General features: G+C 54.7%; 1 protein-coding gene across 1 annotated transcript; it reads right to left on the bottom strand.

Annotated features, from left to right (window-relative positions):
* Positions 1 to 2,583: 2,583 nt before the first annotated feature.
* NOL6 (nucleolar protein 6) lies at positions 2,584 to 15,116 on the bottom strand. Its single transcript, XM_008695119.2, has 26 exons — positions 14,763 to 15,116; positions 13,501 to 13,707; positions 13,299 to 13,415; positions 12,074 to 12,253; positions 11,355 to 11,523; positions 11,000 to 11,134; positions 10,749 to 10,912; positions 10,542 to 10,662; positions 10,262 to 10,320; positions 10,077 to 10,178; positions 9,775 to 9,890; positions 9,432 to 9,609; positions 8,901 to 9,023; positions 8,579 to 8,727; positions 8,348 to 8,423; positions 7,973 to 8,113; positions 7,714 to 7,831; positions 7,478 to 7,632; positions 7,211 to 7,374; positions 6,229 to 6,381; positions 5,897 to 5,994; positions 5,011 to 5,135; positions 4,796 to 4,885; positions 4,176 to 4,370; positions 3,974 to 4,075; positions 2,584 to 3,752 (listed from the first exon to the last, which is right to left on the bottom strand). The coding sequence occupies exons 1-26, from the start codon at positions 14,814 to 14,816 to the stop codon at positions 3,603 to 3,605; spliced, it is 3,441 nt and encodes a 1,146-aa protein (XP_008693341.2). The 5' UTR covers positions 14,817 to 15,116; the 3' UTR covers positions 2,584 to 3,602.
* Between the last annotated feature and the right edge of the window lie 304 nt (positions 15,117 to 15,420).

A 15,420-nucleotide genomic window follows, 5' to 3' on the forward strand; every position in this document is an offset into this window, starting at 1 on the left:
TCGGCTTTCCATTTCTTTATTCCTCCTCACCCCAGCCCTTGGCTCCAGGAAAGCTCAAGTTCAGCAGCAAGGCCTAGAGCCAGGACGCCTAGATTCTCTGGGTCTCCACCCCTAGCCCCCTGTGTGACCCTGGACAAGTTCCTACACCTCTCTGGGCCTCATGCAAACCAGAAAAATTATCTTCCCCATCCTGCTCTCAGAAGCTGAAGTGGGAAAGGGAAATGAGTCTCTCTCGGGGTTTGGAACACCCTGGTCCCCTTTAGTGCTGTGGGCAGTCTGAGAGTCCTTTCCCCCCATACTCCCTCCTCTCTCTTTGCAGCAGAGGGATGGGCAAGCAGGCTGGCCTATTCCTGAGTAGGGTAGGGGTGACTCACGTGCCCCAGGCTTCCCCTCCCCTTCATCTCTCACCTGGATTAATCTATGACTCACAAAGCAAGCACCGGATGTTGGGGGGGTTACATGTTTACTTACTGAGGTGGGGACACTCAGACTAGCCCGAATCTGAGCAGCCCTTTGGACTTCACTGAATATAACCTGCTGCAAGGACCCCCAGGCTTTGGGGTCTTGCTCTTCTTCTCCAGAGTAAGGTACTGGGCAGAGGAAAATAGGGTCTCCAGCTAAAATGATTCTGGTTTAATACTTTAATTTTTTCTAAAGATTTACTTATTTTAGAGAGAGCGAGCACCAGTGGGAGGGGCAGAGGCAGAGACAGAGGGAGTCTCAAGCAGACTCTGCGCTCAGCGTGAAGTCTGACCCGGGGCTCGATCCCACGACCCTGAGATCAGGACCTGAGCTGAAACCAAGTCGGATGTCCAACTGACTGTGCCACCCAAGCGCCCCGAAAGGATTCTGGTTTAGAGGAGGCGTTGATACCACAGGCAGAAGAGAAGACACTTTGAGAATTCACTAAATGTAACTGTGTAGAGACACTTAGATCTGACAGAACTGGGGAAACCAAAGCCCCAAGAAAAAGGTTTTGTTTAAAGCCTTTAAATCCACAGGGAAAAATGGAGTTTTTGCCTTTTGTCTGAGAGCTTTTTCTCCTGACTTGCCCTTCGAAAAGAGATTTCCCCTTTTACAGCGAATCAGAGCTAGAGGCAAAAATGTGTACACAGACTAGTGCTTACAGACATGTCCCTGCCCCCAACATAGAGCAGACAAATCACTCCATACATCAGACAGACTCCCACCCCATCCACGTCCACCTGCAAAGTTAAATGCAGATGCCCACAGAGGCGGACGCACCCACGGGAATGTGTAACCTACATCCTTGCTCACACAGTTCCTTCTAGTCTTCTCTCCTTCCCTTCCAATGAAGTTCCAGCTCCTCAGGCCACTCCCCCGCCCCTCCCGGCGAGGTCATCTTCGACCATGCCAGCCTCCTCACCTACTTCCCAGAGATCTGAGGAAAACAGGCTGGAGCTGTAATGTGAGGGATTCAGATTGGGAGCCTGGGCTTCCAGCGCTCTCCACGCTCCATCCCCTAAGCTACAGGGAGTGCAGAAGGGATGGCATGGCTTCTTGGGTTGGAGTCCTTTGCCCTCTTCCCTTGCCACACTGTGCACCTGACGAAGCCATTACCGCACCCATTTTCAAAGTAGGAAAGCTGACCCCAGCAGGGGAAGTGACTTGCCCAGGGACACATGGGGAGGTAGCAGGGCCAGGGCTCATCTCCCAAGTGGGGACCGCTGTCTGCACCTGTCGGAGCCACCTGCTGCAGCTTTACTTGGGGGCAGGCTCTGTTCCTTCCCGCACCAGGATCATCCAGAACTGGCTTTGTGAAAGGCCAGAAACCAAGGACTGAAACTGCCCCAGGAGGAAGCAGGACAGTCTGAAACAGGCCAGCACCATCCCCCCTCAGAGCCTAGGGACAGGCTGGGGAGAAAAATAAGTGAGGAGCAGCCAGGGACAACCACAGACCCAAGGTCCGTGAGGGCTGGAACTGCGTTTCTTTCCCTGACAAGAAAACCTTGCACACATCTGTCGGGAGTTTGTGAATCAAGGGCACGGGGAGAAGCAGACCCCAGCTCACACGGCCCATCAATGTATTCTCTATGCCCACTTCTAATCCCATGACATAGGACTGGCATAGGTTCACGAAGACTCACAGAATTGGGACAAAATTGGAGATCAGGGTTCCCGTATGTAGCTTATCATCTCGAGGGCCTGCCCGCTGCCGAACGTGCTCCCTCCTTTGGAAGACGAGGAGAAGTCAGAGCGCGTGCTGCACGGGGCTGGCATTACTGTGTGAGCGCATTCCCACACGGAAGACACGTGAAACACCCAGCATTTAGTGAGCACCCAGCATTTAGCCAGCACTCCGAGGATGTCCGCCGCAGCTCACACCATCCCCACCCCGCCCATTCTAGGCAGAGAGTACAGACTATGATTCCTTTTTCCCTAAGGTCTCCTGGTGGCCCTGCGTGCTCCATCGCCCCTTCTGTACCCACCTGTCTCCTCCTTGAGCACAGGACTGTCCTCGGTGCCACGAAGGTGCCAAGAAATCTATCTTCAAACATATCACCTGCCCCCAAAGAGTGACAGGGTTAACCCCACATGAAAAAGGCAGAAAAACCAAGAACATGGGGAAACTGATTTAATTTTAAATCCAAGTTTAAGACAACAGAAGGGTTCACGCCACCGTATGCGACTACGAAGTAAACTGAACAGACAATCATTGCTCCGATGTTTCAGAGGAGAGAAAGAGCACCTCAGGCTGGGGGCGAAGGAAAGGTTGGAGGAGGAGGCACTATTTGAGCTGAGTCTGGAAAAACACCCAGGATTAGGGGAGACGAAGAAGGGAGAGGCTGCCAGAAGTGGGGTGTGGACCAGGGTGTAAGAAGGCAGCCCCCCCCACCCTGCCCTGGCACAGAGAGCTTCTGGAGAGCAGGACTGGGGTCCTGTTCCCCTCTGCACCCCTCTGCAGGGCTGCAGGCACAGAGCCGGAGGGCCTGAGACACTGAGCAGCCAGGGCAGCCCTCAGTGTTCTGTGCAGCTCTCCTGGACTAGAGCACCAGCTGAACCCTTCGCCCCCTCACCCACCCAGCCCCTTCTGTCCTCTGTGTTTTTCCACGTCCCCCCCGGAAAGCAACAGCACCCCGCTCAGTGCTGGGACCCTCAGCAAGTTCCTCACCTTCTCTGGGCCCTATTTAAAGGCCTGACCCTGCACTGAAGGGTATACTAAGGTCTAGGCATATATCCTGGCAATGGGAAGGAGACAGAGCCTCAGCCCTGGGCACATGTCCTCCTCTCCACACTTCTGGAAGCATCCTAGGAAGACAAAAAGAAGCCCAGGCCAGGGCTGACAGGTGGATGGATCTCCTGGGTTCATTTAGTTCCCTTTCTGAGCTGGCTCACTCTCTTCTTCTGGAAGTTCAGACAGGCCCAGGGGACTCTGTAGGATACCAGACTCCGCCCCAATGCTGAGGCATCAGACAGAAAATTGGGGCAGGGCTTCTTTGGGGGAATATCTCAGTGTGTTCAGGCCAGCAGGTACTCCACGCAGGATCCGTACATAACAAGGGTGGAGGTCATGCCATTGACATCTTACTCCAGAGGTCGAAGTCCTGCTGTCACCTACAGCTTGCTCCTAGGGCTGGAGCTCACACGGTCCACTTCTCACTTCGGGCCTCCACAGCCTGTACCAGGCCTTCGCCCAGGATGGCCAAGTCCTCCAGGATCGCCTCCACGTTGGGTACCATCACCAGCTCCTCACCTTGAGACATCACCATGCGCCCCTTCGTGTTAGAGGCCTAGGGGAACCAGAGAAATGGGGACTGAGGTGTCACAAAGGCACACCAGAGACAACATGCGGGGGTGGAGGGGAGCAGCAGTAGTGCAAACAGACACGCAAGACACATGCTTCACACCTGACCCATGGTCGCTCAGAGAGCACGCCACGTACAGACATGCGTGCCCGTAAGGAACCACACGTACACACTCAGGAACACAGGGTTATCACCAGCCAGCATACCTTGAAGGGCTGGGGCTGGAAGCTGCTGGGCTTCCAGAGAACACCGATCACCTCTCCACCATGCTGGTCATAGAAGAAAAGGGCCAGGTCCCCAAAGGCCTCCTAGGAAAGGGCAGGACACAGATAAGACTAGAGGTGGACACCGCCCTAGGTTCACATGGAAGTCCCCTCCCCAGGTTTAATCAGCCCCTTTGGGACCTACCCTGAGCTGCGCCAGATAGAGCTGAGGGGGATCGTAGCCCAGCACAGGCATCAGGGAAGAGGGCCCGGGCTCACTGAGCAGGCCACGGCAGAAGGAGGCAGCTGGCGAGTCCACGGCTTGACGGTGCCGGGGGATGTGGCGGGGAGACAGGCGGATCAGCACATCATACATATCCAAGGGTGGCCGGAACACCGTCTGAGGAAGGGCAGAGAGCGGTCAGCAGCACCCACTGGGAGCGGGGAGCTGGACCACAAAGTCTTCTACATGCCCACCTCTGTTTCTTCCTTCCCTTTTGTCTGACCTCCCACCCCCAACTAGGGGCCCAAATGCTCATCTGAAGGTGGGAACACCAAGCCCGAGCTGGGGTCAGCTTCACCCTAACAGGAGGAACACAGGCTAGAAGTGTGAGGCCTGGAGAGAGCCAGGGCCCTGGTTCTCCTGCAGGCTCCACCACTGTCAGGCACCATCAGGCACCGTGGGCAGCTCCAATGCCTTCTCTGGATTCAGTCTCGCCAAACAAGGGGACAGAGCATCCTGCAAGAGCCCCTACAGCTCCAGACTTCCAACATTCAGAGGCAGAATCCCCGGAACACCAGAGCCTCTCTCGGTCAGGGGCTTACCCTGATGTCCCCAGGCCCCCGGGGATCCATTAGCTGCTTCTCTAGGACAGGCAAGGCCTCAGCTGCCAGGACCACAAGCTGCTGTAGGATCTAGGGAGGGCACACATACATCAAACAGATCAGACCTAACCACGGCTCTCTCTTAGGTCAGGCTGGGCCTACTTTTTCCTTGGGGGAAGAAAATCACAAATTTGGAGGTAGGGATGGGACTGCACCTGGGGCGAGGGTCCATCCTGTGTCCATACAGAGTTTTTACGATCCTGGGGGGTAACGATGACCATGACCGGGAGTTGTGTCCGAGCTGCCAGGAAGCCACTGCGGATCTCCTGCTGCTCCTCCACTGTGAACAAGACAGGGTCCTGGGTCAGCCTGCTCCTTTTCCCTGACATGCTCTACTGCCCCAGGTCTTCTGGTGGCCCATCACAGGGATTTCCCAATGGCCCTCCCGCCAAGAGACGAAGGCAATGAAAAGAACGCCATGTTTGCCTCCACTGGGTGGGGCACTAAACTCCCAAGCTCAGCCCAGAGACAGAATTTTCCACTGCCTGGCACCCCAGTGTAGTTTCCGGGCTTGCACAAGCTGAGGCCTGCCCCTGACCCCCTCCCACCCTATGCTCCCACACACCTGGGGAATTAGGAAGCTGACACCCTCCTCTCTGCTGGGACCAAGAGCTCCTCATGTTACAACTGGAATTCATCACCCCCACTCCCCAAGAGGTCTGGGCATCTACTCTAATCTGGGCCCTTCTCTGCTCCCCACAAGACTTCTCACCTGGTATTCAGGGTCGCCTTCTACTCTCCTCTCCCCTTCACAGCCCACACTAGGTAGCCTGCTTACCACCTAGTCCATTCTGTTTCTGATCACCATGTGAGCAAACCATAGCTCTACACCTTCAGAACTCCGTAAAACCTTGAACTGGGCCTCTTTCTCCTAGTAATTCCCCAACCCAAGGCCATCGGGGTCAGGTACAAATATCTGGGAAGGGGAAGGCACACACACAAAAACACCTCACAGACTGACAGGGAAAACCCCGTGTGCCCTGCTCTGCAATCCACAAACCGTCGTTCCTGTAGTAGTCTGATCCCAGTCCTACCACTTACCAGTGAGCTCGTTATTGAGGTTGACAATAAGGGGGTTGTTCTTCCAATCAAAGGTCGACACCAAAAAAAGGAACCGAAGGAAGCCCACCTGGGGGGAGCTGAGAAGAAGGAGTAAGCAAAGAGTCTGGGCCCAAGCACACCTCCCAGGGCTTACCCCATGGTCTGGACAACTTAGACCCCTTCCTTGGCAGGGACTAGGGGGAGGGGGTGTCTCAGAACCTCTTCTGTCACGTTTCAGCTACCCTCTCCCATTTGGACTGAAGTACAGCCTAAGGGATGGAAGCTGGCCCCAAAGGGAACTTTCTGGCTAGGGAAAAGATGAAGGGAATTACCTGGGCGGGGTGAAGGGCTCAGGATGCAGGAAAAGAGCAGCAACCACCAGGTCCAGGCTCTCATCAGTAAACCCCTCACCCAGAAGCTGGGCACGCACCCACCGCTTGGCCAGCCGTGCCACACCTGAGAAGGCTGGGTGCTGCTGCTGGAGCCTGTGGGGGTGGGGAAGAGGGTAGTGGCAATGAGCCTCAGGCCCTCAGGGCCCAAGAGCAGTATTGCAGCTCCACCGCCACTATCTACTCAACCTTTACGCAAAGTTACCCTCTGTGCTAACACTTTTCTTCCTTTCTCTCTTTTTTTTTATCTTTCTTTTTTTCCCTCTTTCTTTCTTTCTTCCTTTCTTTCTTTCCTTCTTTCTGTCATTCATTCATTCACTCATTCATTTGACAGACAGAACACATGCAGGGGGAACTGGAGAGGGAGAAGCAGGCTCCAGGCTGAGCAGGGAGCCCGATGCAGGGCTCGATCCCAGGACCCTGGGATCATGACCTGAGCCGAAGGCAGACGCTTAACCAACTGAGCCACCCAGTTGCCCCTCTGCTAACACATTCTATACAGAATCTCACATACCTTTAGCTAATACCAACAGGTTGGTCCTATAAAGTTCCCATTTTACAGGGGCACCTGGGTGGCTCAGTCATTAAGCGTCTGCCTTCGGCTCAGGGCGTGATCCCAGCGTTCTGGGATCGAGCCCCACATCAGGCTCTTCCGCTGGGAGCCTGCTTCTTCCTCTCCCACTCCCCCTGACTGTGTTCCCTCTCTCGCTGGCTGTCTCTCTCTCTGTCAAATAAATAAATAAAATCTTAAAAAAAAAAAAAAAGTTCCCATTTTACAGACGAGAAATAAGATCGGGAGAGGGAACTCCTACACAAAGGGACATAGCCAGTGAAGTGTCAGGGCGAAGGTTCTAGAATTTGCCTGACTCCATAACTCATATCCCTACAACACCATCTGGCCTCCCAGAGAGACAGGTGGCCATACCCATGTAAGGCGCTGGTGAGCAGGGGCAAGTGCCTCGTGTCCCTCTCAAGGCGGAGGGAGGCAGGGGTGTCCCTCAAGGAGATCATCCCCTCGGGGCTCCGCATTTCCCTCAGGATCTGGGGCTCCCGCTGATAGGCCACACGAACCCGGAACACGAACCCATCCTGTTGAAAGAGGGTATGGGGTGGGAGATACAGGTCAGCCTGGAGCACCCTCACAGCCCGTCTCCTCCCTCCCTGGGGAATCCCGACCCTGCACCAGCCTAACCTTGAGGACGTCCGTGTGCGTGGCCGTGGCACGACACTGCAGCCCATGCTGCTGCGTCAGCAGCTCTGCCAGGCGCAGCTGGAAGGCAGCTCGGACCCGCCGTATGGCCTCAGCATCCTGTGGCCACTGACCACTGCCCTCCAGGTGACATACCACTAGGAAGAAAAGTAAGAGGTCTCAGGACTGTGGGATGGAGTGGGAAAGGTTCCTCTCATCCCTCCCGAGAGGATCATCACCGGTCATCGGCTCCACGTAGGCTGGACAGGGCTTGTCGGGCCGGGGTAACAGCGAGGCCCGCTCTCGAAGCTGCTCATAGAAGGAGTAGGCTGGCCGGACTGGGGTAGGTGGGAACACCTATGGAAGAAGCAGGGCTGAGGAAGGGGCCTGGGACTAGGAGAGAGTGAACACAGGAACTGGAAGGGGGAATACTGGGTGAGCGGGGCAGAGGTGAAGGGTCGCCAAGCAGAAGGGGCTCCCTGTCCCCTTGCACCTCACCTCAGTGTAGCGCAGCACTGGGTGAGCTCCCTGCACAGCAGACACGGTCAGCGGGAGACCTTCCAGCCCCCACAGGAGGCGGCTGAGGTCATCGTAGCAACGCACGGCTGCTGCCAGGGCCTCCTCACCTGTGCTGGAGTTCTAAGAAGGAGAGGCACAGTCAGGAGACCAGGACCCTACAGAAGCTCCCCCAAACCCCACCACTGCCACAGCCACCTGGGATTCTGCCATAGAGCCAGCACCCCCTCTGCTGGACACTATGGGAAGTGCAGTCTGGCTGAGGTTGCAAGTGCTCTCCACCTGCTACCTAATTCCACCGCACAGGCTACTCTGCAACCCCTGGCCGTGACCCCAGCCCTGACAAACGACCCTTACCTCTTTTGGGCTTTGGATCAATGCATCCAGAAGGCCCCCCACATAGTGGACACAGGTATCTGGGATGTTGGCATGGCTGGGAAAGGGGCACAGCACAGACTCAGTGTGGGCACTGAGGCTACTGGAATAAGCTACTGGATATTAGCTATTCAGCCCAAAGCTTGGGCTGGACCCTCCTAAAAGGCTCCCCAGTCCATGGATGCTTCCTGGCATCCAGATGCTAACACTCACAGTGCCAAGAGGTGGGTGACCACCTGGTGGGGAATAAGGCGCTTCTGGGCCATAGAGGCTGCCTCCCAGACCACAGCTTCCCGAATGGCCCCATCCTGGAAACGCCGAAGCTCTGAGCGAGATCCCCAGAACTGGCGGAAGTCAGCAGCCTGAGGAAAGGCAATGGGTGGTAGGAGAAATCAACAAAGATGGGCTCTGTCGGAAATCCCTGACAGGCTGCAACCCAAGAGGCATGAGGATGATCCACACCACTTCTGCCAGTGTGTGGCTTGGACTTCCCAAGCCAGGGCCAAACCATCCCCCAGACCTCAGGGCTCCTCACCTCAGGCTGGTTGGCCTCTGGTCCAAGTTCGAGGACACTGGTCAGCCCCTCAGGCCGGAGGAGCAATCCCAGGGTCAGGGTCCCAGAGTCTCTGTGCTTTGGTGGATCTTGGCTGATGTCCCACTATAGGGTATAAAAAGGCGAGCTCAACCCAAGAATGCCCCAGCTTGGTCTGGAAACCCACTTTGCAACTAAGTAGAAAGATCTACAGGCGCCTGGATGGCTCAGTTGTTTAAGTGCCTGCCTTCAGCTCGGGTCGCGATCCTGGGGTCCTGGGATCGAGCCCCACATCGGGCTCCCTGCTCAGTGAGGAGCCTGCTTCTCCCTCTGCCTCTGCCCCTCCCCCTGCTCGCCCACACGTGCACTCTCTCTAATGGATAAAATCTTAAAAAAAAGAAAAGAAAAGAAAAGAAAAGAAAAGAAAAGAAAAGAAAAGATCTAGCTAGAGGAATGGTGTGTCTTTTGTATCCCCTGGGACCCTGGATCTAAGTCCCCTTAAGCCCACAAACTCCCCACCCCACAGCACCTCACCTCTGAGACTGGGGGCCGAGAGTGGGCCAGCAGGTGCAGGCGGGACCCCAGACCCTGCTCCAGGAGGGTGGTCAGGGAGCCCAAAGCAGCTGAAACATAGTCCCCACCAAGATCCTGTAGCTCTGGCCACATCTTTAGCCGGTGACATGCTGCCTGCAGGCGACTCAGTGGATGGAGACTAGAGGGGCACAGAAGGACAAAGAGAATGAGGTGCTGCTGACCCCAAATACCACCCCCCCCCAAAACGAGGAAGATCTGAACACCTGCCTGAGGACCTCTGCCCCATCACTGCAGCCCCAGGGAAACAGGACCCACTGCCATAGCCTGCCAGCCCTAAACTTACTGCAAGATGTGGTCAAAAGCCCGGATCATGGGTTTGGGAGTCATCAACAGAAGCTGGAATCCATCATCAGCTCTACTGTCCAGCAATGCCATAGACAGCCGTGCCTCATGCTGTACCTGGGGCCACAGGATAAACAGGGAACTCACATGTGAGACTATCACCACTATATCTCCTCCTTCATTGACCTGAGGGCTCAGACCAAGAGACATGCCTGACCTAAGCTCTTTGGAGAGAAGTTTCTGGGGCTCTGGGACTGGCAGAAGGGACAGAAGGGGTACTCAGGAGTGGGGGACAATTGGTACCTGGTGGTAAGTAGATGCAGTAACATCAGCACAGAGATTGAGACAGCCTGAGGAGTCCAGGAAGACAACAGGGAAGGCCTGGTGGAAGTCAGCCAGGGCCGGCTTGGAGGCACAGAGAGAAGGCGGTCAGAGTTGGAGCCTTACCTTCAAGCCTCCTTGCCCAGACCCAGCCCTGCCCCACTCACCAAAGAGGGATCTGAGCTGAGACATAAGCTGATCCCGTTGACTGTCAAATCTGTGGTGGCTGAAGTGAGCCAGAGAAGGTGGGTGTGTCAGAAGGTATCCTCTTCCCAGGGGACCCAGACCTAATGACACTCTCTCTCTGGTCAGGTGGCTGCAACTGCCTGCCTCCAGAATTCAGTTTGCTCAACTGTCTGATGGCAAGAAACTGAATGATCCCTGATAGGATGACAGGATTGACAGGAAGAATGGAACCCTTGGCCTTTCTGGGTCTAGCCACCTTACCCAGAAACTGCAAGACACTCCTCAAGACCTGGTAGCCGCTCATAGTAGTATGGATCTTGCGCGTGGACACAAGGAAGGCAACCAGCATGGAGACAAGGAACCCACTGAACCCTCCCAGACCCTGAAAAAGAGATGGAGAGAGAGGCCCAAGCTCAGGGCCAGCCCACCACTCAGTGAGGCAGGGAAGCTGGGCCACTTCCAACTCACCTTGTCCAGTTCCCGCTGCCGCAGCCAGACCTTCAGAAGTGCCACACCATCCTTCAGCCCCAAGGCTGAGCCCAGCACAGTGGACAGCAGCTGCACGTGGGACTCAAGGGTCATGTCCTGCAGGACCCATGCATTATAGTGGGGGGTGGGAGGCTCTGGGCTGCCTGTGGGAGGGAGAGAGGAAGCCATGGGAGGAGAAATCCCCACAACATCCTTCCCTTCAGCTCCACCTTGATACCACTGCCACTTACCATCCCCTGGGGGACTCTGCCCTCGGTACCAGGCAGAGCGCACGTTGTTCTTAGATGGCAACAGGCGGCACGGGCGGAAGAAGTCAGGTGGAGGGCACGGATGCAGACGTATGGTGACCAGGCGCTCATCCTTCCCTGGGGAGACCGGGAGTGCCGAGACCCTGCCAGGTGCGCCCCCGTACCACCCTCCTCCCATGTGAGGGCCCACGCCCTCCCACCTTAGAATCTCAGGTCCTTACACCTTCCCCCTCAAACTTGAGGCCCAAACCACTCACCTCGGACTTGAGGTCCCCACACCTCCCCCACTAGATTTGTGGCCCTAGACTGTGCCTTCATCCCAAGGTGTGCCTCTTACCACGTGGCCGAAGCAGCAGTGAGGGTTTCAGGTGGCAGCCGTTGGTGTAGGAGAAGCGAACACTGCCAAAGAAGGGGTCTTGGCCCAGGTGGTGAGCCAAGTGGGCCAGGTAGAGAGCACGCTTGCGGAAGTAGCGCTGGTTCAACCCATCCTTGTCCTGTAGGATCTCCTGGAGAGGGTCAGAAGAAGGGAGAGATGACCAGGCACTTAAGCGCTTGTTGTTAGAGAGCTTGGGGTCCAGGAGGAAGCCAAGGTGAGTCACGGTTTAGAGACCTCAGGGATCTTTGCTGGCTGGAGTATCTGAACCAGGGCTAGCAACTATATACTTAACTCTCAGATGAGCAAGGCCAAGTTCCAAATGGCAGCAACTGACCCAAGGGCACACTGAAGCTGCCCTCAAGAAGACAGCAGAAGAGCAAATTTTGTTCGCTTGTTTTTTTAAAGATTTTATTTATTTATCTCAGAGAGAGAGAGAGAGAGAGCGCACATGAACAGCAGGGAGAGGGAGAAGTAGGCTCCCCACTGAGCCAGGAGCCCAACATGGGGCTCGATCCCAGGACCCTGGAATCATGACTGAGCCACCCAGGCGCCCCTGCTCTTTTGAGTTTCAGTTCAGATTTCAACCCCCTGGCAAGTGGCAGGTGGGAAAGAAAGAGAGACCCAGGAATTTGTAGGTGATGAAGGAACAGGGCCCTCATCCCCCAAATATTGGACCTCACCCTGGGCATGGTCACTGCCATGTCCACATTGATGTCCGGCCGGATGCAGGTACCCAGAAGGTAGCTGCCCACAACAGTGACCTGGGCTGGAGGCAAGAAGCGGAAACAGCCCTTCACGGTATAGGGCACTTGGTGGAGAGGTACTCGAACCCCAGCTGGGAGCCAGGTCTGGTCAGTCAGCTGTGGGACAGAGACAGTGATAGGTATTAGTCTGATTGCCTTCCTGACGTGTTCCCCTTCGTGTCTAGTAGACATCTCAAATTAAACACATCAACACATTTGAAAACAAACTCCTGGTCTAGGGGGAGTGGCAGGCAGAGGGTGAAGCAGGCTCCCTGCTGAACAAGGAGCCCGATGCAGGACTTGATCCTAGGACTCTGGGATCATGACCTGAGCCGAAAGCAGACACTTAACTGACTGAGCCACCCAGGTGCCCCTCCATTCTACTTTCAACACAACAGTCTGAGTGAACATTTTTAAAACAAAGTTAGATCACATCACTGCTCTACCAAAAAATGTCCCGTTGGTGGTTTCTCATTTCACCCACAGCAACAGCCAAAGTCCTTGTTTCAGTGTACAAGGGCCTGCGTGAAATGACTCCTTCCTCCGTTGTCTTTTTTTTTTTTTTTCTCTGTTGTCTTTCTGAACTCACCTATTTTCTCCTCATTCAATCGAAGGAACATACCAGACTTACTCCTGCCTTTGAGCCTTTGTGTTGGCTATTTCCTATTCCCGACATGCTCTTCTTCCTTTAGCTATCTATATGGCTGACTCACTTACTTCAAATCTTCACACTAATGTCACTTCAGTGAGGCCACCCTCAACCACCCTATTGAAAATAAAATTGCAAACCACTCCCATCCTCTGATACCCCCACAATCCCCTTACCTTGCCCAACTTTCTCCTTTGCCCATAGAGTTTACCACCTTCCAACAATGCCACACAGTTTACCTGCCATGTTTGTTATCTACTATCCATAAGCCCAACACTAGAAAATAGACTGCTTTGTTCACTGACGTATCCTAAGAATACAACTACTGCAAGAAACATAAGTGTTTGCTGAACAAATGAACACATGGTTGACTGTACTTCCAGTTGAGCCTCCTGGCAGTGAAAACGAGCTCCCTAACACCCTATCCCCTCTGGAGAAGAGCAGGCCCTGTTTCAGATGCCCACACTGAGGACGTCTCCGGGGCTTTCCATTTCTTCACACTACCTGCTTTACCTCTGTCTTAGGAGTTGAGGGCACCTTCAGGACCCGCTGGTTGACCTCCCGTAGGAAAGCATCGATCCGCTCCTTCTTCTTCTCTGGAAGGCTCACTTCCTTTAGTAGCTCCTCTACCTGAAAGAAAAGACAGGGGAGAGTCCTTCAGCCCCAGGGTCCCGGGCCCACCTCTCTCACGGAAGCCCCAGCCACCCAATGGTACCTGTAAACGAAGCAAGCTGGAGTGGAAGAGACTCTCAGTCTCCCGAAGGCGATTCAGCTCCTCACTGGTGGGTTCCTTATATAGTTCTGCCCGGCTAAGCTTCGCTGGCTGCAGGAGGCCCTCCACCGGAGACCCAGCCAAGGTACGCTTCTTTGAGGACTCCTTCTTTCCCTCCTTGGCTGTGCCTTCCAGAGCTACTTCTATCATCTGTTGCATGTGAGAAGAGAAGCCCCTGTGAGGTCACAGATACCTAGCATCCACTGCCTGAAGTGCCACCATGGTAGGATGTGGGCAAAAACTTCACAGGATCCTGTTCACTCTTTTGAATGGGAGTCAGACTGTAAAACTCAGGATTATCATTACTTAGAAGAACATCACTGAGCGCTAGGCTGAAAACTCCTTCAGTTGAGGGCTCTTTGTCTATGTGACAGCACAAGCATGGAACCCTGCCTGGAGTTGGTAGGGTTAGGAGCTGACTGAGCCCTGACCTAAGCAATGAGTTCCTTGTATTTCCGGTACTATGCATCAGGGAGCTTCCTCTTCTGCTGGGTCAGTCCTGGTAATCTGCAAATGCCATCTCCACTCCTGCTCTATCCAAATCCTGCCAGGCTCTACCCCTGCCAGGAAGCCCTGACTGTGGACTACATCAGTATAAGTGGTCAGTGTTGGAGAAAACTATGACCTACTGCCTCTGTAAAATATACTCAGTACGTCATCCAATCCTCAGTAATCCTGGCAGAAAATGTACACTTGAAGGGAGTCCCCTGAGCTCAAGGTTCCACAGTTAGTATGCCTATTCTGTAAGCAGGCTTCACACCCTGGTCTGCAGGTTCCCAAACCTTCTCCCCTACAGCCCTGGGCCCCACCCCCACTCCACGGTCCTACACGGGTTAAAGCCCTACTTAAGGGTTCCAGAAGCACCACCATGTGCCCTCTGTTACAGCAGCGAGCACAGAACTGGCACAAGAGGTTAGATCTCTCACAGTGATGAGGAAGATCTGGTTAGGAAAATGCCCTGGTTAGGTCTCCTCAACTTCCAGGTGCACAGCTCTCGAAGGAGTAAGCTCAATAAGCTTTACTGCTTCTATCCAAATAACGCCAGGTTCCATCTCCCTGACTGTCTCGGTGCCCCAGACTGGAAACGTGGTGGAATAAGGCTCCTCCAGAAGGGACCGCCTTCGCGCCCCTCGCCGGCGAGCTGCCAGTCTCTGCCACCTCTGGCACGTAGAAAGCATTCTTTCCTCCCAGAACAGCTCACCCACCTCTGGCTCCCCAGCAGTTCCGCGATCCTGCGCTCCCGCAGGCGCCGGCCCCATAACTCCGGGTCCAGGTCTTGCTCCAGCACTTCGGATTCAAAGCCCACGTACTGGGCACAACTTCCCGCGTGGGCAGAAGTGCCGAAGCCCTCCGCAGAATTACGGAAGCCTGGCAGCAGAACTGCGGAAGGCTTGCGGTAAACTCCCCGCACCGCGTGGGGACAAACCTCGTGCCGCAGGACTCCGCCCAGCTCCAGAGCCATTGGGTGAGTGCCCGAAGAATCGCTGGCCATTGGCATCTGTCACTCCCCAGGACCGCCCATCATGGGGGAGGGGCCAAACCGGGTTCTCCCATTTACGGTCTCTTTGCGACGCCAGACCGGAAGCCTGTCTGTAGGTTAGCGGTCGCTTTCTTTTCCTCACTTCCGCAGCTTGCGTGGACAGGACAAGGGCGGAGCTAGTTTGGGCGCTTGGAACTGTTTATTTACACCAGTGATTCTTATCCTTTTTTTTCATCTACTACATCTTATCCAATAACCAGTTTTGTCAGTTCTACCTTCAAAATATGTCTTAAATTTATTCATTCTTCTCTGTCTTCAGTGCCAAATTTAGGCTAAGTCACTTCATCTTGTGCCTTGATTATAGGCATATAATCTCCCATATA

This window comes from Ursus maritimus, unplaced genomic scaffold (genome assembly GCF_017311325.1).
Source record: "Ursus maritimus isolate PB19 unplaced genomic scaffold, ASM1731132v1 scaffold_17, whole genome shotgun sequence".
NCBI classification, from domain to species: domain Eukaryota; kingdom Metazoa; phylum Chordata; class Mammalia; order Carnivora; family Ursidae; genus Ursus; species Ursus maritimus.